At 52.4% G+C, this 24,515-nt stretch overlaps 1 protein-coding gene across 4 annotated transcripts in view; it reads left to right on the top strand.

The window, feature by feature from the left end:
• Positions 1 to 24,515, top strand: part of KCNAB2 (potassium voltage-gated channel subfamily A regulatory beta subunit 2) — a 97,174-nt gene that overhangs the window by 25,021 nt on the left and 47,638 nt on the right. For 3 of the 4 annotated variants that reach the window (XM_033844243.2, XM_033844234.2, XM_033844249.1), the window contains exons 2-3: positions 15,919 to 16,047; positions 17,268 to 17,309. In XM_033844243.2, coding sequence (XP_033700134.1) covers positions 15,971 to 16,047; positions 17,268 to 17,309 — 119 coding nt within the window. In that variant the 5' untranslated portion in view covers positions 15,919 to 15,970. The remainder of the gene's footprint in view (positions 1 to 15,918; positions 16,048 to 17,267; positions 17,310 to 24,515) is intronic. The other variant, XM_073796921.1, reaches the window with a different exon arrangement.

Here is a 24,515-nt window from a genome sequence, read left to right as displayed (position 1 = left end):
GTTGGTTGACTCGTTCGTATCAGGGAACAGGTGCTTGAAGGTTGCTTTGGAAAGACTGAAACTTCCAGTCTGTGATCTTTATAAGGAATTCTTAATGGGGCATCAGTTAGACGCGTGAGCAGACGCCCTGTCGGGCAGTCTTGCCGTGGGCTCTGTGGCTGGTCCAGATGTTTCCACCGTGGTCTGACCACGTGAGGTCCGTGCTTTTTAGTGTTGGGTTGGGGAGGGGTCTCCATGCCGCTCGTCCCGCCGGCTCAGGCCTCACGAGTTTAGAGGAGAGACTGAGGTTCTCACTGGCCAAGAGCAGCAGGGCGGGGCGGGGGGGGGGGGGGTCCTGGCCGTGACCCCCAGCCCCCAGTAACGATTGCCCGTTCTCCCCACCCCGAGCTCCCTCTGAATCTGAGCGAGATCTGGGTGGTACTGTTTGGGAGTGTGAGTGTTGGCCTCCAGCCCCTTCCGGCAATTGGGCCTCTCTGTTTGTCCTCCAAGATGACTCCACAGGCAGAACGGACACCCCAAGTGCACGCAGGTTCAGCAGCTCTCGCTCTTTGCCACCCACCTTGCTCACAGGAGAAGAGTTGGCTCCTGTCTCGGAGCTCCTGGCCTCTGGGAGAGAGCGGAAGGGGGTGTTACACAAGCGCTCTTCCGGATGTGTGTGGTTTTGAGCAGTTACACCTCTTCCTGTCTCTTCTTGAGGCACCCTGTGGCCGCCGTGGCTCCCACAGGCTTTGGGCCCATAAAGGTCAGTGGTTTCATGCCGTGTCACAGTCAGAGCCATACCTCAGGGCTTTGGTAGAAGGGATTTACGGGGTTCGAGAAGCAACATGCAAAGTAACATCAGTTTGAGAAGCAGCTGCTTAAGTCCTAGCCCTGGTTCCTGACGCTTCCGGGGAGATCACCCAACGCCCTTCACACGCCTGTCACACCCACGTGCCGTAAGCGTCTCCTCCTCGGTCCCTCAGTCAGAGCTCACGGAGCGTCGGCCATGTGCCTGGCGCTGCTGGGACACGTCAGTGAGCAGGAGAGCCAAAGCCCCTGCCCTGGAGGAGCCGACATCCCTGTGGTCTCAGGGCAAGTGGGGACGGGGTGAAGGTGAGGAACAGTCCATAACTGGTGTCACAGCAGAGTGACCTTCAAGATGGTCTCCAGCGGCCCCGCCTCTTGGTCCTCACCCACTCCATCGTATTAGGGTTGGTCTTTGTGACCAATAAAGAAAGACACGGCAGCTTCTCTCTCTCCATCCCTTGCTCTGGGAGAAGCAAACTGCCTCGGCCTGAGAGACCCAAGGAGTACAGAACTGAGGCCCACTGCGCACAGCCTTGTGCAGGAGACACCTAAGAAGAGGAGCCTTCAGGGGAATTCCCTGGCAGCCCAGTGGCTAGTACTCCACGGTCTCACTGCCCAGGTCCTGAGTTCAATCCCTGGTTGGGGAACTAAGATCCCACAAGACACACGGTGCAGCAAAAAGCAAAGACAAGGAGCATTGAGATGAGATGGTGGCCTCAGCTGACATCCTGCCCACAGCCTCAGGAGAGACCCTGAGCCAGACCACCCAGCCAAGTCAGTCCCGGATTCCTGACTCCAAAACTGTGTGAGTAATATCTGTTGCTGTAAGCCTCCAACCCTTGTCAGGTGGCAGCAGACGACTCATACAGTGTCATTGTTCTTAAGACCTCAGCGATCTAGGGCCAAGCCTTCGGGAAGCTTTGAGCTTCCAGGATGATCCAGAATGAGGATGCAGCCCCAGAGGGCCCCCCGTGACAGCGAGTCATACCTGTGCATGGCTGGCCACCTCCATAAGCGATGAGCCTTTTTCTGGGGAGCTGGAGAAGATGAGAAGACTTCTGAGAGCAGGGGAGAGAGGCAGCATGGGAAAAGGAGAGGTTGCAGTGAGTCTGAGGACCCTGAAAAGTGATTTTCTGGAAGGCAGGACCACTGCCTGGGAGCAGGCTGCCTCTGGGACAGATGCCTCTGTGCAAGAGTGACCTCACCTGCCTTTGGCCCGCGGTGCAAACGTTCAGGAAGGAGTTGTGATCGCGGACTTTCCGAGAGGCACTCCCAGGCCTCGGGCAGCACCTTCGCTCCTCCAGCGCCGGGCACGAGCGGATTCCAGCCTCCGTGGTCATCACCGCACACCCCCACCTGGTAGCACATCAGCTCCTCCGGGACTCCTGTTACCCTCCCATTTCACAGGTGGAGAAACTGACACTTCGGAAGGTTGGGAGATTTGCCCAAGGTCAGACACCAATAAATGGCAGAGTTACGATGCAAACCAAGGGCTAGATCTGAACCCCAACTGGACCTCACCTCCCTCCCCACCACCTGGAGTGGTCTCCTGGGTCACCTAAAGAGGGGGGAATTGTGTCATCCACCAAGCCCCAGAAGAAGATGGAAACGGGTGTCGACCCGGCAAGGTTTCGATTTAGAAACAGTTACCCTCTCCAGAGCTCAAAGGGCTAGCTTCACGTGAACTCTCACTACATGAAGGTTCCCATCACCCAAGTTTTGTGCTCCAGAACCTACGGTAAAGGGACAGCTGTGGCATCCTTTTCCAGTAACCGGAAGTAGCTCCCGGCCTCCCGCTGGAGTTATAATTTAATGTAACGAGAATGACCCTGAATACTAAAACACAGCAGAACGGCTCCCAGCAGTGCTAAAGTTAAAACTCCATTCGCCTTCTGCGTAACAGTCCTGGTGGCAGGCCACAGAGAGGCTCGTTTGTCTGCATTCGTGGGTCTGCTGGCTCCACGTCGCAGGTCGATGCGTGATGCCTGGGCCGGGCCGGGTGGCTCTAGCGTGTGAGCTCGGCCTCTTCAGACCAGCGGGGGGTGTGTCTGGAGCAGGTTCTTCCGTGATGATGGCAGGGGCTCCAGGGCAAGTCTCCTGTGGCTGGAGCTGGCATATCGTCATTCTGCTCGCTCCACATTGGCCCAAGGGTGTGTTTGTGTGTGTGTGGAGGCGGGGTGGGTGTCGTATGCATGCGTGCACGTTGGGGGGAGGTGGCAGAGTCACTCGGCAAAGGACATGGATACGGAAGGAGCCAGGAATGGGGACCGATGATTCAATCTCCTAGACCCTCATACCCTCCTTCTATGCAAATCAGATGGCAGCTCACCAACCAGCACGTCTGAGGAACCAGAACAGGTGGTCCCCCAAGCAGGCTCGCTCAGAAAGCATCTCCTATCACTGTGTGTCCCTGGACTCGTGGGCTCGGTCTGACTTTTCTTTGTGGTTTCTTGGCTTAGCTGTGAATTCCTTTTCTCCTCTCGCCTGGATGCACTGAATCCTTCCCATCTCGTGCCAGTAGCTCTCATCAACTCTGAGAGGCTACAGATTCCATCTTTAATGCTGAGGCTGAAGGGATCAGAGAAAGAGGGAGAAAGAGGGAGAGGAAGAGAGAGAGAGCGCCACTTGCAGATCCGAATTGGACACCCCCAGGCACATTAGCTCCCAGAATAATATAATCATTTATTCTTAGCTCCAACAGAGAAATTGAGGCTCATGTAGGCCAGGCCCCCATTTTGCAGATGAGAAGACTGAGGCTTAGAGAGAGAGAGCGAGCTCGTGTGTCCTGGTCAAGGGCGCCTCACCGTGGTCTGCTGTGGCCCTGGGCATTTCGCACAGTGCATCTGGTTTATTCTGGGGCGTTCCCTCTGTGTGTATAAATCATGTCATGGGTCCACGTTTCCAGAAGACCGCCAGCCCGAGTCTCAGGGCCAATCCCAGGCCCCAGAGTCACATAGAGGCCCCGTGGGGCCTTTGGTCAGTCCCTGAGAGTCTGAGCATCAGGGCCTGGACGGGGCTGCAGCTCTGATGTCAGCCTAAGACTCCAGGAATCCGTTTCTGTGTTTTCTTCCCATTTAAACTCGGCCTCCTGCCCTCTCGCGTCCTCTGCCCTCGGAGCCCTAACAGGCTGCATAGTGACCTTTCTGGGAAAACTGAAGTGGAGAAAACACAGTGAGAGGTTGCAGGGGAACTGCATTCTCACACAGCCTCAAAGAGCCCTCCCTGTGGTTCCTGGTTAATTAGGAAGGAATTAGTACTCTGTGCCATGGCGGAAGCTGCCTTAACCAAGTGGCAGGCCCTGGCTTTGCCCGTCATGGACAAACGCGCGTGTGCATCCTGGTTTGATGCGCCAGAAGGACACACCTAGCCAAAAAGGTTTAGCCAGATCTAACCATCAGGCTGCAGTCAGACAGATGCAAAATGTGGGACAGTCAGCAGGACTAATGGCCTGAGCTTTTCAAAAAAAAAACCACCAATGCCGTGAAAAACAAAAATGAAAAAACGGTAGGGGGGTGGGGTGCTGGATTAGGAGATTAGTTGAGGGGTGCTGGGTTAGGTGAACCTTGAGTGGATTCCGGTGGGTTTTTTTTAAGCTATAGCATCTATTTTTGGAATGGATTCTGGATTTTTTTAAACTATAGACTATCTTTTTGGAATCAATGGGAAAATTTTAATCTCTATTTTATTTCTTCTCTGATCTTTATTATTTCCTTCCTTCTGCTGACTTTAGGTTTTGTTTGTTCTTCTTTTCCTTTCTTTCTTTTTAAAATTTATTTATTTATTTATTTGGTTGCGTCGGGTCTTACTTGCGGCAGGCGGGCTCCTTCGTTGCGGCTCATGGGCTCCTTACTTGCGGCATGTGAACTCTTAGTTGCGACATGCATGTGGGATCTAGTTCCCTGATCAGGGATCGAATCCGGGCCCCCTGCATTGGGAGTGCAGAGTCTTAACCACAGCGCCTCCAGGGAAGTCCCTGTTCTTTTTCTAATTCTTTTAGGTGGTAGCCTGGATTGTTTATTTGAGGTTTTTCTTGTTTTTGGAGGAAGGCGGAAATTTTTAATATAGGCTATATATCAGGTGGTATTGAATTAATTGCCTTAGATATGATCACGGTGTTGTAGTTATGTAAGGTAGAGTTCTTACTCTCAGAAAATGCTCGCTGCAGTGTTGAGGTGTGAAGTGCATGAGATCGCAACTGTCAAATGTTTCAGAAAAAAAAGTGTGTGCGAGAGGGAGGGGGAAGAGGTGAAGGGGAGAGGGGGAGGGAGGAGAGGCCATGCAAGCAAATGAGGCAAACGCAGATTATCAGTGAGTAGGATGAAGGGTATATGGGGGCTTGTTGCTATTCTGGTGTTTTACAATTTTTCTGATGTTTTAAAGTTTTAAAAATAATAAGTTGGAGAGAAGACGGTGTCCACAGATGGAGCCTTTTAGGTCCCCTGTCATCACTCAGCTCAGCCTGCAAAGGGTGAGAGCTGGTATTGACTCAACATCTTTCCTCTTGGGCTCAGAGCGTATCTTCTCTTTGCTCCCATGAGAAACTATGAACGGGCCTTTGTGAGCACTCCATGCTTATGTCTCCAAGTATAAACCGGGTGGTTTGCTCCGGGTCACACGCAGACCAGCTGGGCGTGCAGGAGACGGGAGGGACCCAGCCTTCGGACTCCCAGCTTGGACCCCGAGCCACACCCTCTCAGCCGCCCCTCCCGTCCCTCGTCCCTCCGAGCCTGTCACGTTGCCAAATGGTTTCTGAACAGTCCAGGGTGGAGGTGGGGTGGGCAGCTGTGCCAGCCTTCCTCCCCTAGGGGTGCAGGAGCCCAGCGCAGCCTGGGAGTCTCAGCATCCCCACTGGGACGTCAGCTCCTTGGGGATTGGCTGCCAGGCAGATGCAGTGGCTCCTGATTGGACAGCGGCAGCTACAGGGCAAGGAGGTGGGCTCTGGGCACATTGGCTGTGGCCCTGGACTGTGTCCTGAATGCTCAGCAGGGGCTTGGGGAAACCTCACCAATCCTCTTCCCCCCCACCCCCGTGAGGTGGCAAAGGTGCCAACCCCCCAAGAGGAATGAGACAGAAGCACTGCTCGTGGCCTGCAGTTCTTTTCCACGTGAAGTGGGCATCAGAGCGTGGCCAGTGCCCGGCTGTGGGCGGAGGAGCTGCCTGCTGACCCTGAAGGACCTGAGCTTCCAGAGTCCGGGCTAGGGTGAGGAGTGGGACAGGTGACCTCCCTGGGGATGCCTCCCACAGTGTGGCCAGTGGCACCTATAGCTGCCATGAACACCCCCGCTGGACAGAGCGGGCATTGCACCCTCAGGAAGGCTGCCCTGTCCCCACCCCTGCCACCTCGTGCAAGCCGAGTCCCCAGGCCCTCCCCCTACCACAGGCGTGCCAAGGCATAGCTGTGAGCACAGCCGACAGAACTCCCTGCATCCATGGAGCTGGCATCTTGGGGTCACAAATGAGACAATAGGTGAAACATAAGGTGTGTTAGAAGGTGACACGTGCCAGGGGAGGGACCAGGGGAGTGTAGGGAAGACAGGTCTGCAGTTTAAGATAAAGTGTCCAGAGAAGACTCCCTGAGAATGTGACCTTTGTATTAAGAGGTGAAGGTCAGGGGTCCCTCCGGCAGGTCAGGGGTCAGAGAGCTCAGGCAGAAGGAAGGGCAGGTGCAAAAGCCCTGAGGTTGGAGTGTCTGCTTGGTTCACGGGACCCCACAGAGCCCGTGTCTGGGGCGGAGTGAGTGGGGGGGGGGATGAGGTCAGAGAGGTCGTGGCTCAGGCGGGGCCGGGCTGAGGCCGCTGTTGAGACTTGTGCTTTCACTCTGGGTAGAATGGGAAACCATTGGAAGGTTTGAGCAAAGTAACAACATGATCTGATTTATGTTCCGGAAGTTTCGCTCTGGCTCCTGGTCAAGGTGGAAGCCAGGAGACCTGTCAGAAAGCTGTCGTGGGGACTAAGAGAGGGAAGGTGGCAGCCAGGCCAGGGAGGAGGAGGCAGAGGTCACCGCAAGAAGCGTGGGACTTGGGCTTCCCCGGTGGCGCAGTGGTTGGGAATCCGCCTGCCGATGCAGGGGACACGGGTTCGTGCCCCGGTCCGGGAAGATCCCACGTGCCGCGGAGCAGCTGGGCCTGTGAGCCATGGCCGCTGAGCCTGCGCGTCCAGAGCCTGTGCTCCGCAATGGGAGAGGCCACAACAGTGAGAGGCCCGCGTACCGCAAAAATAAAAAAAAAAAAAGAAGCGTGGGACTCTGGTGGCTTCTGAAGATGGCCTCATGACGGGGTGGCCGTGGAAGAACAGGGCTGCAGTGGGAGTTGTCGACTTAAAAAAATGCACAACGTGAGAGTGAGAGTTAAGTTTTATTTGGGGCAACAGGAGGACTGTGGCCCGGGGGGACGGCGTTTCAGATAGCTCTGAGAAACTGCACCGAAGAGGTCAGGGGAAGGTCAGTATGTACGTGATTTTGGCAAAGGGGGAGTCCATGCAATCAAGCACATATTTTTTTCCAGAAGGTTTCTGTTAGTCACGAGGAACAATCATCACCATGAAGGATTTTAATGTTTTTCTAGATATGAGGAAATACAAAAATTAGGCTCACTAAATCTTCTCCTGAAAATATTTAACTATCTGAAGCCCTGTTCTGCCAGTTTTTCTCAGAGCACCAAGCGCCTCATTTCTGCTCTCCACCCTGAACTCCTTTCAGGGGATGTTGAAAGTCAGCAGCTGCAGCAGCACATGATCTAATCCTTGTAGAGGGAGATGGCAAGTGCCCGTGGCAAGTACCAATTTGTAGTTGACAGGGTGGTCAGGAGCTTCGTGTTACACGTATGGCCCCAAGGCGCTTGTTTCACATCCTTGTAGAGATGCCTAGTGGACAGTTGGATACACGCATCTGCGGTCCAGGGGAGAGATGGGGGCTGGAGATACAATCGTGGGGTCTGCAGCGTAGCAATGGAGGTCAGAGCCAGAAGACTGGTGGAAACCTGAGGAACCTCGCGTAGCAGCAGGGAGGTCACGGCGACCTTGGCAATGGTAGCTTCCTCAGAGGCATGAGGGCAGAAGGGAGGGGAATTACAGACAAGAGGACATTTCCTGTGATGGAAGGAGAGAAATAGGACAAGAGTGGGGAAGGAAGTGGGTCCAACAAATTATGCTTGTTTTTGAAAACTGCAGAAGTAGTTTGGGTTTTTTTTTTTTGGTTATCGTGGTTTTTTTTTTTTTTTTTTTTGGTACCTGTGGCCTCTCCCGTCGTGGAGCACAGGCTCCGGACGCGCAGGCTCAGCGGCCATGGCTCACGGGCCCAGCCGCTCCGCGGCATGTGGAATCTTCCCGGACTGGGGCAGGAACCCGCGTCCCCTGCCTCGGCAGGCGGACTCTCAACCACTGCGCCACCAGGGAAGCCCTCTAGTTATCTATTTTATGCATATTAGTGTACATATGTCAATCCCAATCTCCCAATTCATCCCCCCCCCACTTCCCCCTTGGTGTCCATACATTTGTCCTCTACATCTGTGTCTCTATTTCTGCCCTGCAAACCAGTTCATCTGTACCATTTTTCTAGATTCCACACATATGCATTAATATACGATATTTGTTTTTCTCTTTCTGACTTACTTCACTCTGTATGACAGTCTCTAGGTCCATCCACATCTCTACAAGTGACCCAATTTCGTTCCTTTTTATGGCTGAGTAATATTCCGTTGTATATATGTACCACATTTTCTTTATCCATTCATCTGTCGATGGGCATTTAGGTTTCTTCCGTGACCTGGCTACTGTAAATAGTGCTACAATGAACATTAGGGTGCATGTGTCTTTTTGAATTATGGTTTTCGCTGGGTATATGTCCAGTAGTGGGATTGCTGGGTCATATGGTAATTCTATTTTTATTTTTTTAAGGAACTTCCATACTGTTCTCGTTAATGGCTCTATCAATTTACATTCCCACCAATGGTGCAAGAGGGTTCTCTTTTCTCCACACCCTCTCCAGCATTTATTGTTTGTAATTTTATGATGATGCCCAGCTAACCAGTGTGAGGTGATGATACCTCATTGTAATTTTGATTTGCATTTCTCTAGTAATTAGTGATGTTGAGCAGCTTTTCATGTGCCTCTTGGCCATCTGTCTATTTAGGTCTTCTGCCCATTTTCTGATTGGGTTGTTTGTTTTTTTGATATTGAGCTGCATGAGCTATCCATATATTTTGGAGATAAATCATTTGTCTGTTGATTCGCTTACAAATATTTTCTCCCATTCTGAGGGTTGTCTTTTTGTCTTGTTTATAGTTTCCTTGGCTGTTCAAAAGCTTTTAAGTTTCATTAGGTCCCATTTGTTTATTTTTGTTTTTATTTCTGTTACTCTAGGAGGTGGGTCAAAAAAGATCTTGCTGCAATTTGTGTCAAAGAGTGTTCTTCCTATATTTTCCTCTAAGAGTTTTATAGTGCCTGGTCTTACATTTAGGTCTGTAATCCATTTTGGGTTTATCTTTGTGTATGGTGTTACAGAGTGTTCTAATTTCATTCTTTTACATGCAACTGTCCCTTTTTCCCAGCATCACTCATTGAAGAGACTGTCTTTTCTCCATTGTATATCCTTTCCTCCATTGTCATAGATGAGTTGACCATGGGTGCATGTGTTTATCTCTGGGTTTTCTATTCTGTTCCATTGATCTATATTTCTGTTTTTGTGCCAGTACCATACTGTCTTGATTACTGTAGCTTTGTATTATAGTCTGAAGTCAGGGAGTCTGATTCCTCCAGCTCCATTTTTTTTTCTTCAAGATTGCTTTGGCTAATTGGTGCCTTTTGTGTCTCCATACAAATTATAAGATTTTTTTGTCCTAGTTCTGTAAAAAATGCCATTGATAATTTGATAGGGATTGCATTGAACCTGTAGACTGCTTTGGGTAGTATAGTCATTTTCACAATATTGATTCTTCCAATCCAAGAACATGGTATCTCTCTCCATCTGTTTGTGTCACCTTTGATTTCTTTCATCAGTGTCTTATAGTTTTCTGAGTACAGGTCTTTTACCTCCTTAGGTAGGGTTATTCCTAGGTATTTTATTCTTTTTGTTGCAATGGTGAATAGGATTGTTTCCTTAATTTACCTTCTGATCTTTCATTGTTAGTGTATAGGAATGCAAGAGATTTCTGTGCATTAATTTTGTATCCTGCTACTCTACCAAATTCATTGATTAGCTCTAGTAGTTTTCTGGTGGCATCTTTAGGATTTACTATGTATAGTATCATGTCATCTGCAAACAGTGACAGTTTTACTTCCTCTTTTCCAATTTGGATTCCTTTTATTTCTTTTTCTTCTCTGACTGCTATGGCTAAAACTTCCAAAACTATGTTGAATAATAGTGGTGAGGGTGGGCAACCTTGTCTTGTTCCTGATCTTAGAAGAAATGGTTTCAGTTTTTCACCATTGAGAATGACGTTGGCTGTGGGTTTGTCATATATGGGCTTTATTATGTTGAGGTAGGTTCCCTCTATGCCTACTTTCTGGAAAGTTTTTAATCATAAATGGGTGTTGAAGTTTGTGAAAAGCTTTTTCTGCATCTATTGAGATTATCATATGGTTTTTAATCCTTCAATTTGTTAATATGGTGTATCACATTCATTGATTTGCATATATTGAACAATCCTTGCATCCCTGGGGTAAACCCCACTTGACCATGGTGTATGATCCTTTTAATGTGCTGTTGGATTCTGTTTCCTAGTATTTTGTTGAGGATTTTTGCATCTCTGTTCATCAGAGATACTGGCCTGTAGTTTTCTTTTTTTGTGACATCTTTGTCTGGGTTTTGTATCAGGGTGATGGTGGCCTCATAGAATGAGTTTAGGAGTGTTCCTACCTCTGCTATATTTTGGAAGAGTTTGAGAAGGTTGGGTGTTAGCTCTTCTCTAAATGTTTGATAGAATTTGCCTGTGAAGCCATCTGGTCCTGGGCTTTTGTTTGTTGGAAGATTCTTAATCACAGTTTCAATTTCATTACTAGTGATTGGTCTGTTTATATTTTCTATTTTTTCCAGGTTCAGTCTTGGAAGGTTGTGTTTTTCTAAGTATTTGTCCATTTCTTCCAGGTTGTCCATTTTATTGGCATATAGTTGCTTGTAGTAATCTCTCATGATCCTTTCTATTTCTGCAGTGTCAGTTGTTACTTCTCCTTTTTCATTTCTAATTCTGTTGATTTGAGTCTTCTCACGTTTTTTCTTGATGAGTCTGGCTAATGGTTTATCAATTTTGTTTTTCTTCTCAAAGAACCAGCTTTTACTTTTATTGATCTTTGCTATTGTTTCCTTCATTTCTTTTTCATTTATTTCTGATCTGATCTTTATGATTTCTTTCCTTCTGCTAACTTTGGGGTTTTTTTGTTCTTCTTTCCCTAATTGCTTTAGGTGTAAGGTTAGGTTGTTTATTTGAGATTTTTCTTGTTTCCTGAGGTAGGATTGTATTGCTATAAACTTCCCTCTTGAACTGCTTATGCTGCATCCCACAGGTTTTGGGTCTTCGTGTTTTCATTTTCATTTGTTTCTAGGTATTTTTTGATTTTCTCTTTGATTTCTTCAGTGATCTCTTGGTTATTTAGTAGCTTATTGTTTAGCCTCCATCTGTTTGTATTGTTTACAGTTTTTTTCCTGTAATTGATATCTAGTCTCATAGCATTGTGGTCAGAAAAGATACTGGATACAATTTCAATTTTCTTAAATTTACCAAGGCTTGATTTGTGACCCAAGATATGGTCTATCCTGGAGAATGTTCCATGAATACTTGAGAAGAAAGTGTATTCTGTTGTTTTTAGATGGAATGTCCTATAAATATCAATTAAGTCCATCTTGTTTAATGTGTCATTTAAAGCTTGTGTTTCCTTATTTGTTTTCATTTTGGACAATCTGTCCATTGGTGAAAGTGAGGTGTTAAAGTCCCCTACTATGATTGTGTTACTGTCGATTTCCCCTTTTATGGCTGTTAGCATTTGCCTTAAGTATTGAGGTGCTCCTATATTGGGTGCATAAATATTTACAATTGTTATATCTTCTTCTTGGATTGATCCCTTGATCATTATGTAGTGTCCTTCTTGGTTTTTTGTAATAGTCTTTATTTTAAAGTCTATTTTGTCTGATATGAGAATTGCTACTCCAGCTTTCTTTTTTTTTTAATAAAGTTATTTATTTATTTATTTATTTTTGGCTGCATTGGGTCTTTGTTGCTGCATGCGGACTTTCTCTAGTTGCGGCGAGTAGGGGCTACTCTTCATTGCGGTGCGTGGGCTTCTCGTTGCAGTGGCTTCTCTTGTGCAGCGCAGGCTCATGTGTGCGGGCTTCAGTAGTTGTGGCATGTGGGCTCAGTAGTTGTGGTTTGCAGGCTCAGTAGTTGTGGCTCGTGGGCTCAGTAGTTGTGGCACACAGGCTTAGCTGCTCCACGGCATGTGGGATCTTCCCAGACCAGGGCTTGAACCCCTGTCCCCTGCATTGGCAGGTGAATTCTTAACCATTACACCACCAGGGAAGCCCTTCCAGCTTTCTTTTGATTTCCATTTGCATGAAATATCTTTTTCCATCCCCTCACTTTCAGTCTGTATGTGTCCCTAGGTCTGAAGTGGGTCTCTGGTAGACAGCATATGTATGGGTCTTGTTTTTGTATCCATTCAGCCAGTCTGTGTCTTTTGCTTGGAGCATTTAATCCATTTACATTTAAGGTAATTATCAATATGTATGTTCCTATTACCATTATCTTAATTATTTTGGGTTTGGTTTTGTAGGTCCTTTTGTTCTCTTGTGTTTCCCACTTAGAGAAGTTCCTTAAGCATTTGTTGTAAAGCTGGTTTGGTGGTGCTGAATTCTCTTAACTTTTGCTTGTCTGTAAAACTTTTGATTTCTCTGTCGAATATGAATGAGATCCTTGCTGGGTAGAGTATTCTTGGTTGTAGGTTCTTCCCTTTCATCACTTTACATATATCGTGCCACTCCCTTCTGGCTTGTAGAGTTTCTGCTGAGAAATCAGCTGTTAACCTTATGGGAGTTCCCTTGTATGTTATTTGTCGTTTTTCCCTTGTTGCTTTCAATAATTTTCCTTTGTCTTTAATTTTCGTCAGTTTGGTTACTATGTGTCTCGGCGTGTTTCTCCTTGGCTTTATCCTGCCTGGGACTCTCTGTGCTTCCTGGACTTGGGCGGCTATTTCCTTTCCCATGTTAGAGAAGTTTTCGACTATAATCTCTTCACATATTTTCTCAGTTCTTTTCTCTCTCTCTTCTCCTTCTGGGACCCCTATAATGTGAATGTTCATGCATTTAATGTTGTCCCAGAGGTCTCTTAGGCTGTCTTCATTTATTTTCATTCTGTTTTCTTTATCCTTTTCTGTGGCAGTGATTTCCACCATTCTGTCTTCCAGGTCACTTATCCGTTCTTCTGCCTCAGTTATTCTACTATTGATTCCTTCTGGTGTATTTTTCATTTCCGTTACTGTGTTGTTCATTCCTGTTTGTTTGTTCTTTAATTTTTCTAGGTGTTTGTTGTTCTTTAATTCTTCTAGGTCTTTGTTAAACATTTCTTGCATCTTCTAGATCTTTGCGTCCATTCTTTTTCCAAGGTCCTGGATCATCTTTACTATCATTATTGTGAATTCTTTTCTGGAAGGCTGCCTATCTCCACTTCATTTAGTTGTTTTTCTGGGGCTTTATCTTGTTCCTTCATCTGGTACATAGTCCTCTGCCTTTTCATTTTGTCTATCTTTCTCAGATTGGGGTTTTCGTTCCGCAGGCTGCAGTGTTGTAGTTCTTCTTGCTTCTGCTGTCTGCCCTCTGGTGGATGAGGCTACCTAAGAGGCTTGTGCAAGTTTCCTGATGGGAGGGACTGGTGGTGGCTAGAGCTGGCTGTTGCTCTGGTGGGCAGAGCTCAGTAAAACTTTAATCTGCTTGTGTGCTAATGGGTGGGGCTGAGTTCCCTCCCTGTTGGTTATTTGGCCTGAGGCGACCCAGCCCTGGTGTCTGCAGTCTTTTTGTTGGGGCTAATGGCAGACTCTGGGAGGGCTCACACCAAGGAGTACTTCCCAGAACTTCTGCTGCCAGTGTCCTTGTACCCGCGGTGAGCCACAACCACCACCCCCACCTCTGCAGGAGACCCTCCAACACTAGCTGGTAGGTCTGCTTCAGCCTCCTATGGGGTCACTGCTCCTTTCCCTGGGTCCCGATGCACACACTACTTTGTCTGTGTGTCCTCCAAGAGTGGAGTCTCTGTTTCCCCCAGTCCTGTCAAAGTCCTGCAGTCAAATCTCGTTAGCCTTCAAAGTCTGATTCTCTAGGAATTCCTCCTCCGTTGCCGGACCCCCAGGTCGGGAAGCCTGACATGGGGCTCAGAACCTTCACTCCAGTAGGTGGACTTCTGTAGTATAAGTGTTGTCCAGTTTGTGAGTCACCCACCCAGCGGTTATGGGATTTGACTTTATTGTGATTGCACCCCTGCTACCGTCTCATTGTGGTTTCTCCTTTGTCTTTGGATGTGGGGCATCTTTTGGTGAGTTCCAGTGTCTTCCTGTTGATGATTGTTCAGCAGTTACTTGTGATTCCGGTGCTCTTGCAAGAGGGAGTGAGCACATGTCCTTCTCCTCCACCATCTTTCCTTCCATCTGGAGAAGTCGTTTTGCGGGGGGGGTTTGGCCACACCACGTGGCATGCAGGATCTTAGTTCCCCGACCAGGGATCGAACCTGTGCCCCTGCAGTGGAAGTGCGGAGTCTTAACCACTGGACCGCCAGGGAAGTCCCAAGATAGAGGAAGTAGTAATTGATTGTGTGCAGATGGTTCTGCCGCATAAAGAAGGAAGGACTGGTGGGCGAGAGTGCTGTCGCAGGATGCCCTTGAATGGGGGCGAGGCAGAGGGTGTGGGTGCCGTGGGCGTGGCCAGGAGGGAAGCAGAATGTTCCTTGTGCTGATGCTGGGGGATGGGTCTGATGCTAGTGAAATAGGAAGCATCAGGTCGAGAGCTATGGGTAACACGGGAAAGGAAGTGTTCGTGATTTCAGGAGAGAGGTGCTGGGTCGTGTCATCCTGGAGAGTGGGGGAGAGAATGGCCTAGAACAGGGGTTGGCCGACTTTTCCTTTAAAGGGACAGGTAGTAAATATTTTAGGCTTCGCAGGCCAGATAGTCTCCATTGCAATGACCCACCCCATCATGGTAGCACAAGTGGGCAATTCATAAACACATGGGCGTGGAGGTAAAACCTCCAATAAAACCTCATTTACAGAAAATTTTGGCCGCTGGCAGTAGTTTGCAGACTTCTAGTCCCGGAGCTCGGCTTTAGGCCAAGGGTCCTCAAAGTGTGTTCCCTGGACAAGCAACACGGGCGTCACCTGGGGACTCAGGCAGATTAAGTCTGCGATTCGGAATTCCGGACATTAAGCATCCCTAAGTGCCCGAGCTGGGGGTTGAGGTGTCACCGCACAGCAGCTGCGCCCAGGGAAAGCCAGAGACGAGGGCGAGGGGTGGGGGTGGGCCGCACCCCCAGGAAAGGGCACGTGCATCCCGGCCTGCCCTTGGCTGCCTGTTGCCCATCCCATTAGCCTGTGTGAGGACATCACGCACCCTGCCTTCCCCAGGGCCTCTGGACCAGCATCTGGACTGGCCTTGGGGACAGCTCTGCTCCTAGCGCACAAGGCCTGGCACTCCGCGCACCCTCCCCTCTGTGGTCCTGGTTTCCCGTCCGTGTCCCTCACTCGCCCAGGGGGTGCTTCAGGGCAGGAGTCAGGGATCAGGGAGGTGAGGCATCCAGGATGACCCTGGGTGACCATGGTACCACTTCCTGGCCTGGGGAAGACAGCCCAGATTCCCAGGTCCACAGACTCCCTCTGCAACCACCATTTCTGCATAGTTTGGGCAACGAGAAAGTGCTCCCAGAACCTCAGAAAAGCAGTCAGGGAGGGGCGGAGTGGGGGCTTGGAAAGAAGGGGTAGAAATCCTTCCCAGTCACGGACTCGACCCTCAGCCTCACCCGAACGCCCGTGGGCCTGTCTGTCTGTCTGTCTGATGAGGGACGTGCAGATGCTCAAGGAACCAGGCCTTCGGGATCACAGAGCATCCTGGCCACACTGACTGGTCTTTTTTTAACCGCCTCCCCTCCTTCTTTGCTCTCCCTCCAGGATCTTCCCTCCTTGAAGAAGGGAGTGGGTCGGGACGAGTGAGGCCAGCTCCATGTATCCGGAATCGACCACGGGGTCCCCAGCTCGGCTTTCCCTGCGACAGACCGGCTCCCCGGGCATGATCTACAGGTGACGCCCCCGTGCCACCCCACCAGGCCCTCCCAGGGTCAGTGCTGCCTCTGAGGAGGTCCGCAGGCCAGTCTCCTCCCCTCGGCCCCGAGGAAGGGGCCGAGTGAGCCCACAGGGCTGTCAGGTGCACGCAGCCAGCATTTTCTCCAAGGATAGGAGGCTTTTAAGACCAAAATGGGAAAGAAAAAGACCAAGGTTTTCCAGGTGGGATGGAGCCAGGATTAGACCCCTGCCTTGTCCCTGACTCTTCTGAAATATTCCGTGGGAGGTAACAGAGGCCCTTCCCGGTTTCCATCTCTCTCATCTCACACACACTGCAGGTCCTGGGGCCTCTGTGGTCCCACCAGCTCCCCTGACACCCTGAGCAAGTCTCCAAGCCTTACAGCCCTGAGTGGAGCCCGTGGAGGGTGGGGGCAGCCGGGTGCTCGCCAGGCCCCCTTGACCTATTTGTGGAGCCCGCTTCCAGATCCAGCCCTGGGTCTTTCTGTTTGGAAAATAGCCCAGGTTGAACCACAGGGAGGGCATGGGGAAGGCGCGGGGTGGGAGCCGCTGGCATCACTGTCACGGAGGACTGGGCGCAAGTGGAACCCTGGGGCCCGCCAGTCCTTGAGCCACTGGACCTTCAGATAACTGTGAGGGCCTGAGCCGCAGCGCGCGTCCATGGAAACCACAGGGAATGGGGGCGTCCCTCCTGCATCCAGGTCCTACAAAGAACCCCATGGTCACGTGCAGACTTCCCAGCGTGTTGGGTGATGGGCATTCCTGGGTTTGAAGGTTTTCAACCGTTGGTCTGAAAAAGCATGTTTCATGAAAACCCAAACAGAGAGACTTCCCTGGCGGTCCAGTGGTTAAGACTCTGCCCTTCCACTGTAGGGGGTGCGGGTTCAATCCCTGGCGGGGGAGCTAAGATGCCACATGCCTGCGCGCGCGCGTGCCACGTGGCCAGAAAAAAAAGAAACCCAAACCGAGGCCAGGCACAGAGGAGCCCGGCACCCAAACAAACGGGCCTCCACCTCCCTGTGCCACTGGGTGGCGCTGTCACCGAGACTTGGTACCCAGGCACATCCTCCGACAGCCCCGCGAGGGCGGGGTGGGTCTGGGGCTGCCGGGCGTCAGAGATGCTTCCCGGGCTGGCACCTCCTTGTGCGTGGTTGATGCCAACTGTGGCTTCTCTCTCTTCTCTCCCTGTTTCCTTCTCTCTCCTCCATTGCTGTCCGCAGTACTCGGTATGGGAGCCCCAAAAGACAGCTCCAGTTTTACAGGTAACGAGCCCTCCGTTTTCCCTACAACCGGCAAGCAGGGCAGCGGGTGGGAGAGCCGTGCCGTCCAGGCCGGGTGTGCTGGTGATTTCTCAGGCATGAAAACTCCCCCGTAAGATCCAGTCTCTGGTCCTCTTCTCGGTGCCACGACACGGCATAGTGGTGAAAGACGTGAAGTCAGGCTCGTTGTGTGGGCTCGTCGTCTAGAATTTGCTTTGATTTGAGCTGAGCTCTTGCCAGATCGCCTTTCAAAGCTCACCCCTCAGACAGCAGGTCGAGTGCTTTCCTGTCATCCCAACTTTGTGCTTCTTAGGTGATCAGAGTGAGAAACGATGCTCCAGGCCCAGTGTTCTCCTCTTTTCCCTGAACTTGAGCTGATCTGTAGCCTACGGAGCCCTCTGGGGTGTGCGGCTGCGATAGGACCCAGGCCAGGGTCGGGACGGATGCACTGGCGTCTTTCTGATGCACTTCCTGTTGGAAATCAACACAGTGTGTCCACTGGGGGAGAGTCTGTCACCAGAGGGACACGACGCCCAGAGGTCCAGCCCGAGGCACGTCCATCAGCAAAAGCTCCCCAGGCGGGTCCCTTCCTCCCTCTCTTCCTAACCTGTAGGGGTAGGGCGTGCACCACAGACACGCATGCTCTTGAAAATCTCTAACTCTGGGAATTTACGTTGACATTTTCCTCCATCGAGAACACGCCAGGCTTACGGAACCCTCAGGGCAGCTCGGCCAGCCTTGGGGCTGGACACTCGGAATGGCTCATGGGGGCAGGGCCCTGGTGTCTGTTGTGCGTCTTGGCCTCCAGGCCTGGGAGGTCTCTCCGTCCAGAACTGGGTCCCCGGCATGTGCACCCACAGCGGTGACAGAGCTCTGGGGCCGTTATCGCCGATGCACCAGGGACCTCGCTCGGGCGGTGGGTGCTGGGGTCGGCGCTGGATTTCCATGTGGCTTTTTCCTTCCCACAGCCTTGGCACCTCCGAGCATGACCGTGGGCCTGGGTCCTCAGGCTAATTTTGCTACTGCTTCAGTGCCTCCCATGAGGTCTCACCCCTTACCAAGATCTCTAAAGGGGCGAGCGAATCTTTGATTCTACTGGAATTTTTGCTAGATAAGGTCTTGCTTGAAATAGTTAGGTCTGAGCTTGAAATGCTTACTGAATGAAGTGTTTATCATCATATACATATGTATGTGTGTATGTGTGTGTATGTGTGTGTATGTGTGTGTGTGTATGACATAATATGCCGGAATGAATGCGTGCCATCCGTCCACAAGGATTCAAACTGAATCCTTGAACCCAAACGTGCACTTGAGCCGCATCCTCAGAGGTCCTGGGCCTGCCTCACTCCTGGAAGGAAAGGAGTGAGCTGAGACATGCAGGCAGAAGAATCCCCGGAACAGGCCAGCCGGCTGAAAGCGCTGGTCCTGTAAGAGGTGCCAAGTAAGTCGCGTCGAAGTGAACGTGTGCTCCACGCCCCTTGCTGGCCCCCTGGACCCCCTGGATCCACCCTGTGGTCTACGCTCTGCGACCCCTCTGGCTGAGCGTCCGGTCCCCATGAGGTCTTCTTGCCCCGTGGACAGGCCCTGCTGGAGAACTGAATCTCCAGGTCTGAAGACCACCCACCCCCAGGCTCTCAGCTCCACGTTCAATGCCACAGGCTCTGGCTGTCCTGCCTTTTGGGGCTGCAGCATGGTTACTTCCCACAGACACTCGGCATCTTTTGTGGGGCCTCTGGTGATGACCTCTAAGGGGGTGGGGTCTGTGTTCAGCAAACTGGGTGCCACTCCCAATGGGGGGTCCTCGTCACCCAGGTACTGGCACGGCTCTTGGATGGTTATTTAAGTCAGCCAGCAGGGTGGCACCCCCTCCTCCAACAGGGCAAAGGTGTCCAGGGCCCCGCCCTCGAGCAGCTCACAGACGGGTAAGGGAGGGAAGACCCTGTACCTGTCAGCTTTTACACAGTGGGCCGCATAACAAACTACCCCAAGTCTCAGGGGCAGCAACAATAAGCATTGATTCCTTGCTCATATGTCTGTGGGTTGACTGGAGTCAGTTCGTCTAGGCTGGGCTTAGCTGAGTTGGTGTCTGAGCTGCAGGCTGGACACTGGTGTTCACCATCTCTCCGTCCTTCCTAACCAGGGGCCATCCCAGGCCTCTTCTCACGGCACAAGTGCCAGAGAAAACAGAGAAACACAACTGTCTCTGAAGGCCGACGGTTAGAATTGGTACAGTCACTTCTGCTCATTCTTTTGGCCAAAGCATTCTCATGACCAAGCCCAATGTCAAGGGGAAAATATACTCCCCCCCGACCCATGGGAGGATTCATGGTCACGTGATGCAGAGAGGGGGGGAAAGGACCGGCCACGGTAGTGCCATCTACTCCGAACCCAAATCATTCTAACAGTATCTAGGAGGCAAAGTGGGTCATGGGGGGCTTCCCTGGTGGCACAGTGGTTAAAAATCCGCCTGCCAATGCAGGGGACATGGGTTCAAGCCCTGGTCCAGGAAGATCCCACATGCCGCGGAGCGATGAAGCCTGTGCGCCACAACTACTGAACCTGTGCTCTAGAGCCCACGAGCCACAACTACTGAGCCCACGTGCCACAACTACTGAGGCCCGCACGCCTAGAGCCCATGCTGTGTGACAAGAGAAGCCACGACAATGAGAAGCCCGCACACCGCAACGAAGAGTAGCCCCCGCTCTCCAAAACTAGAGAAAGCCTGCTCGCAACAACGGAGACCCAATACAGCCAAAAATAAAATAAATTAAAAAAAAAAATAGTGGGTCATGGGAGAGTCCAGAGAGTTGGTGGCGTTCCGAGGAGGGAGGGGTCACAGCCAGCTGAGAGTCAGGGAAGGCTTCATAGAGCCTTTGGGCTGGACCTTGAAGACTGGACAGAATTCAACAGAACCAGGAAGAACATTCCAGTAGATGCGACAGCCTGAGCACAGCTCAGAGAGGCGCCCTGAGGACAGGAAGTAGCGGTCACACCATCTGGGCCATCAGGGACAGGACAGGATGGAGAGTAAACAGAGGCCAGACTGTAGAGGCAGCTGGGAGTCTGAGGAGAGAGGGCCAGGAATGCCAAGCAGAGGAGCCTGGACTGCATTCAGTGGGCACTGGGGAGCCATCGAAGGTGTTAGAGCAGGGCAGGGGGCGGGGCTCTGCTGCAGGAAGGAAGCCGGGTAGCAGGAAGTGAGACGGGGGATGGAGAGGCTGGACGAGGAGGCAGGAGAGATGGAGAAGGGCTGAACCACAGGAGCCACAGGAAGAGAGTGAAGGGTCCCAGGAGCCACGTCCACGGGGCTTGGTGTCTGAGGTGCAGGCGCTGAGAGGGACAACGTGATGAGAGGAGAACGGTGCCCCGGGGGAAGGAGATGAGCCTCCTTCCAAGCACGTCAGGCTGATGACCGCCACCCAGCAATGAGGCCCACTACGGCCACTTCCAGCCAGTGGGTGACACGTGACATGGAACCTGACAGTGGGCTTCGGGCTTTAAGAAAAACCATCCCAGGGAATTCCCTGGTGGCCCCGTGGGTAGGACTCTGTGCTTCCACTTCAGGAGGCATAGGTTCGATCCCTGGTCGGGGAACTAAGACCCTGCAAGGTGTGTGGTGCAGCCAAAATAAATAATTTTTTTTACAAAGAAAAGAAAAACCATCCCAAGTCCATCACGAAGGCCTTTCCAGATCATCACCCACCGCCAGTCACCTCCGGTTCCATGCCCTCCCCTGGCCTCCCATTTCTTTCTACTCCGGATCTGGTGAAGTGATCCCCCCACCCCTTGTAGCCATCCCCGTTAGCAGGTTTGTCATGGGGTAATCAGCTCAGAATCCCACAGGCACCGGCACGGTTTCTCAGCTAGAGGATAGTGTCACGCTGAGACTTTGGGGGGATCCTAGTATAACATGAAGGGCCCCTGCGGTCATGAACCCGGAACGGGGGCTCAGCATAACATCACCCCAGGGCTCAGCCTCAAAGCGTTTTCCAAACCTCAGGTCAGGTCTGGGAGGGAGGGTCTCCACGCCCCCGCCTGGAGAGGGAAGCAGTGTGCTGTCCAAATAGCAAACCGCAGGAACCTTCCAGCCATTTATAGGTCCTGGCAGTGTAGGACGTACAATCTGGGGCACGTCCCGGTGGAAGGGAGGTGGGGCGTCCGTCTGCGTGTGCTGAGGGTGCGTCTTGCCAGACCTCAACCCCTTCACTGTGGGCGGTGGTCACGTGCCGTGGGGCCCCGGGCTCCCCTGCTTGCAGACAGCTAAGAACAAGGTGGGACGGCAGCCGCAAGCCTGGCTCCCGCGTCCTCAAATACCGGAAAGCACAGGCTGCGTCTCTCCACCTGCGGTTCCCAGGGTCAGGTCTCGAGGCGGGGGGTGTGCGCCCGAGGGGATGGCAGGACCCCAGCCGGCGCCCCCTCCCAGCCAGCACGCAGGAGGCTGCCTTGCCCGGCTGCACCGCGGAACCGCACTTCCCAGGCTTTTAGGGGAAGAGGCGCGCTCGTGAATAATTCAGCCTCTTTCACTGAGATGCAGACGCCCTAATAGGACTAATGGACTCGCTGCCTCCAAACCCGATCCTTGTGGGACTTATTCACCAATTGCTTCTGACGTTCTGCAGTGACACTCCCTAATGAAAGAGCTGCTGCACCAGCTCCTTAAACGTCTTGTGAACCCTAATAAACTAGACTGTGTCCCTTTTAACCAGCAGACGCCAGCGAGGCAGGTGAGTGGTCCCTTCACCCCTTCAGCCCCAGGAGGCAAGTGGCAGCTACCTTCTTTGGGGGGGATGCTGCTGGGGAACAAGCATCCCGGGAACAGAAATGACAGGGACAGCTTTCGGGGATGCGTTTGGCTGATCAGAAATTAGACCCTCTATGTGTTTTCAAAGCGGAAAACCTCAAAAAAAAAAAAAAAGCCACAGCCCTAGGTAACCACGGGAGGGAGGAGGGTGGGCGTTCTGCTGCTTGAACCTGCTCGCTTCCCAGTCCCGCTGCTCTCCCGCCCAGGGAGACCTGGGCTGCAGCTGGTACCCTGTCGGGTTCCCCGCTAAGATCCAGCATTTTCAAGTTTCCCCCCTCCTGCAGGCAGCAGGAGGCTGGGTGCTGTCTGAAAGGTCTGTTTCGAAACACAGGCCTGAGAGAGCCGGGGGCTGCTTCTTTGGGCCTTGGTTTGCTGATGCTTCGCGAGCAAAAATAATTTTGTTTTTGCCCTGACGCGATGCTGTGCCTTTTCCAGCTGCGCTCTGGGATGATTTCGAGCCGCTGCCCTCCATGCTCCCGCTTTAGGAACTTAGGCCGGTTTCTCCGGTGTCGAGACACGTGTCGCCGTTTCAAAGAGACTTTCCGGATTCCTTCCGGATCCCATGTCTCGTGCTTTGGTGGCTTTCAGTAAACAGACCTCAGTTCAGGCATTCCAGGTGGAAGGCTCTTCAGCAAGGTCGCGATTCCCGTGGACTTAATGAGGTTAATGTCTCTTTCCATTTTTCCATGTTACGCGGTTCATTCCCGTGAATTCCCCAGACCCCCGTCCACAGGAATAGATTTGCAAAAGGCAGGCCCCAGCACAGCGGGGGGCCCTGTAGGCTCTGTAATTAGTGATGGCTATTAAAGAGGGCTGATTTTTCCTGAGATGGGGGGGCAGGATGGCAAAGAGGAGCGAGCGGTCGGGGTCGCTGGGAAGCCAGGTGGCCAAGGCAGGAGCCCCAACAAGGGGAGTCTTCGAGGGGCCCCTCACCCAGGGACCCAGCCCTGCTCGCCTGCAGAGGAAGCCGGCTTATTACGCTCTCCTCTCCCGCTGGACAGCATTGGTGACGGTTGAGTCCCTCTGTGTCCTTCCTCCCCCACCCCCGAGGACCTTAGGAGGACGAACACCTCCCAGCCCCTTCCTCGCTGTGCTCGGCCCTCCGGTCACAGACCCCCTTGTGGGTGTCAGGTCCTCACCCTCCACCCTAGGTCAGGGGCCACTGTGCTCGCCCACGGCCCACCCCTCCTCCCACGAGTCCCCTGGCCCAAGCCTGCCCTGCACCACCAGGACCCTCACGTCCAGCAGGAGGCTCTGGGCTCCCTCCATGCGGCTGGTGGCCCTGCCCCACCCAGGGGCCCCTCCCAAGGCCGCTATAACTCGAGATGAGGAGAGATCCCCGGCAGGAGGGACTCCAGCCCCACAGAGAGGCGCCCTCCAAGTCCTGGCCGCACCCACTTCTCCCATCTCATTAGGGACGTGTGTCTGCGCCAGAGCGGGGGCGGTGGCTAACGGCCACATCTCACCCTACACGGCTCCCTCGAATCACTCAGGCCCATGTTCACATGCGACCTCTGGAGAGGCCCCCGCCTGCCCACCCATGTCCCCTCCACCCCGTTTTGTGTATTTTGTCCTCATGCCACGTATCATAACTGGTGCCAGGGTCCACACCTCGTGGTTGCTGGCCACCTCCCACACGTGGCATGCTCCCACGGTGAGGCCAGCCCCGTCCAGTTTTCCAGGCGGGTCCCGTGCAGCCCGAGGCAGCCTGCACAATAGGCCTCTGCTCATCCCACTTCACAGACGTGGAGACTGAGGCTCGGAGCAGCCCAGGTGCCTGCCTGGGTCGCACCGAGTGGGTGACACACCCACCGGACGGGGCTGCCCGTGTCCAGAAGCAGGGCACTCAGCCACACTGTCATTGCAGCTCTGGGGCCGGGGCTAGATTTCCAGAGCCAGACCAGACCAGGATTGCTTTTTGCGGGTCATGTCTTGAAAGCTCTAATGGCTATTGATCTCAGCCTGGCTGGGCCTGGCTGGGAACCATCACGTCTGAGGTGGGTCCTGCTCTTCGGGAAGCACCCCTGTAACTGCTGCTTGCCCAGCTGTTCTCTCTGAACACGGACCCCCAGGGAAGCCAGGACTGCCCTGCTTCTGCCCCACACAGGCCACACAGACGCCTTTGAAGCATCTGCCTGACGGGTAGTGGGCAGCATGCACTTGGAGGGGAGGAGGGAGGGAGAGAGTAGGCGTTGCTACCTGTGGGCATCCATGGTGCCACGTCCAAGGTCAAACCCACCCACCCCCACCGAGCCTGGGCCCCCTCTGCTGCCCCAGAATGATTCTCCTGGAAGGTGGGTATTTTCGTGCCCTGCAAAAGCATCCCTCAGAGACCTTAGTCCAAACCCTTGGGGGATGCTAGAGGTTCTGGGCCCCCTGTGGGTCTGAGATATGGTGATGCAAGTCCT

The sequence above is a fragment of the Tursiops truncatus genome, chromosome 1 (genome assembly GCF_011762595.2).
Source record: "Tursiops truncatus isolate mTurTru1 chromosome 1, mTurTru1.mat.Y, whole genome shotgun sequence".
Lineage (NCBI taxonomy): Eukaryota > Metazoa > Chordata > Mammalia > Artiodactyla > Delphinidae > Tursiops > Tursiops truncatus.
This window is presented reverse-complemented; position numbering and strand designations above follow the sequence as displayed.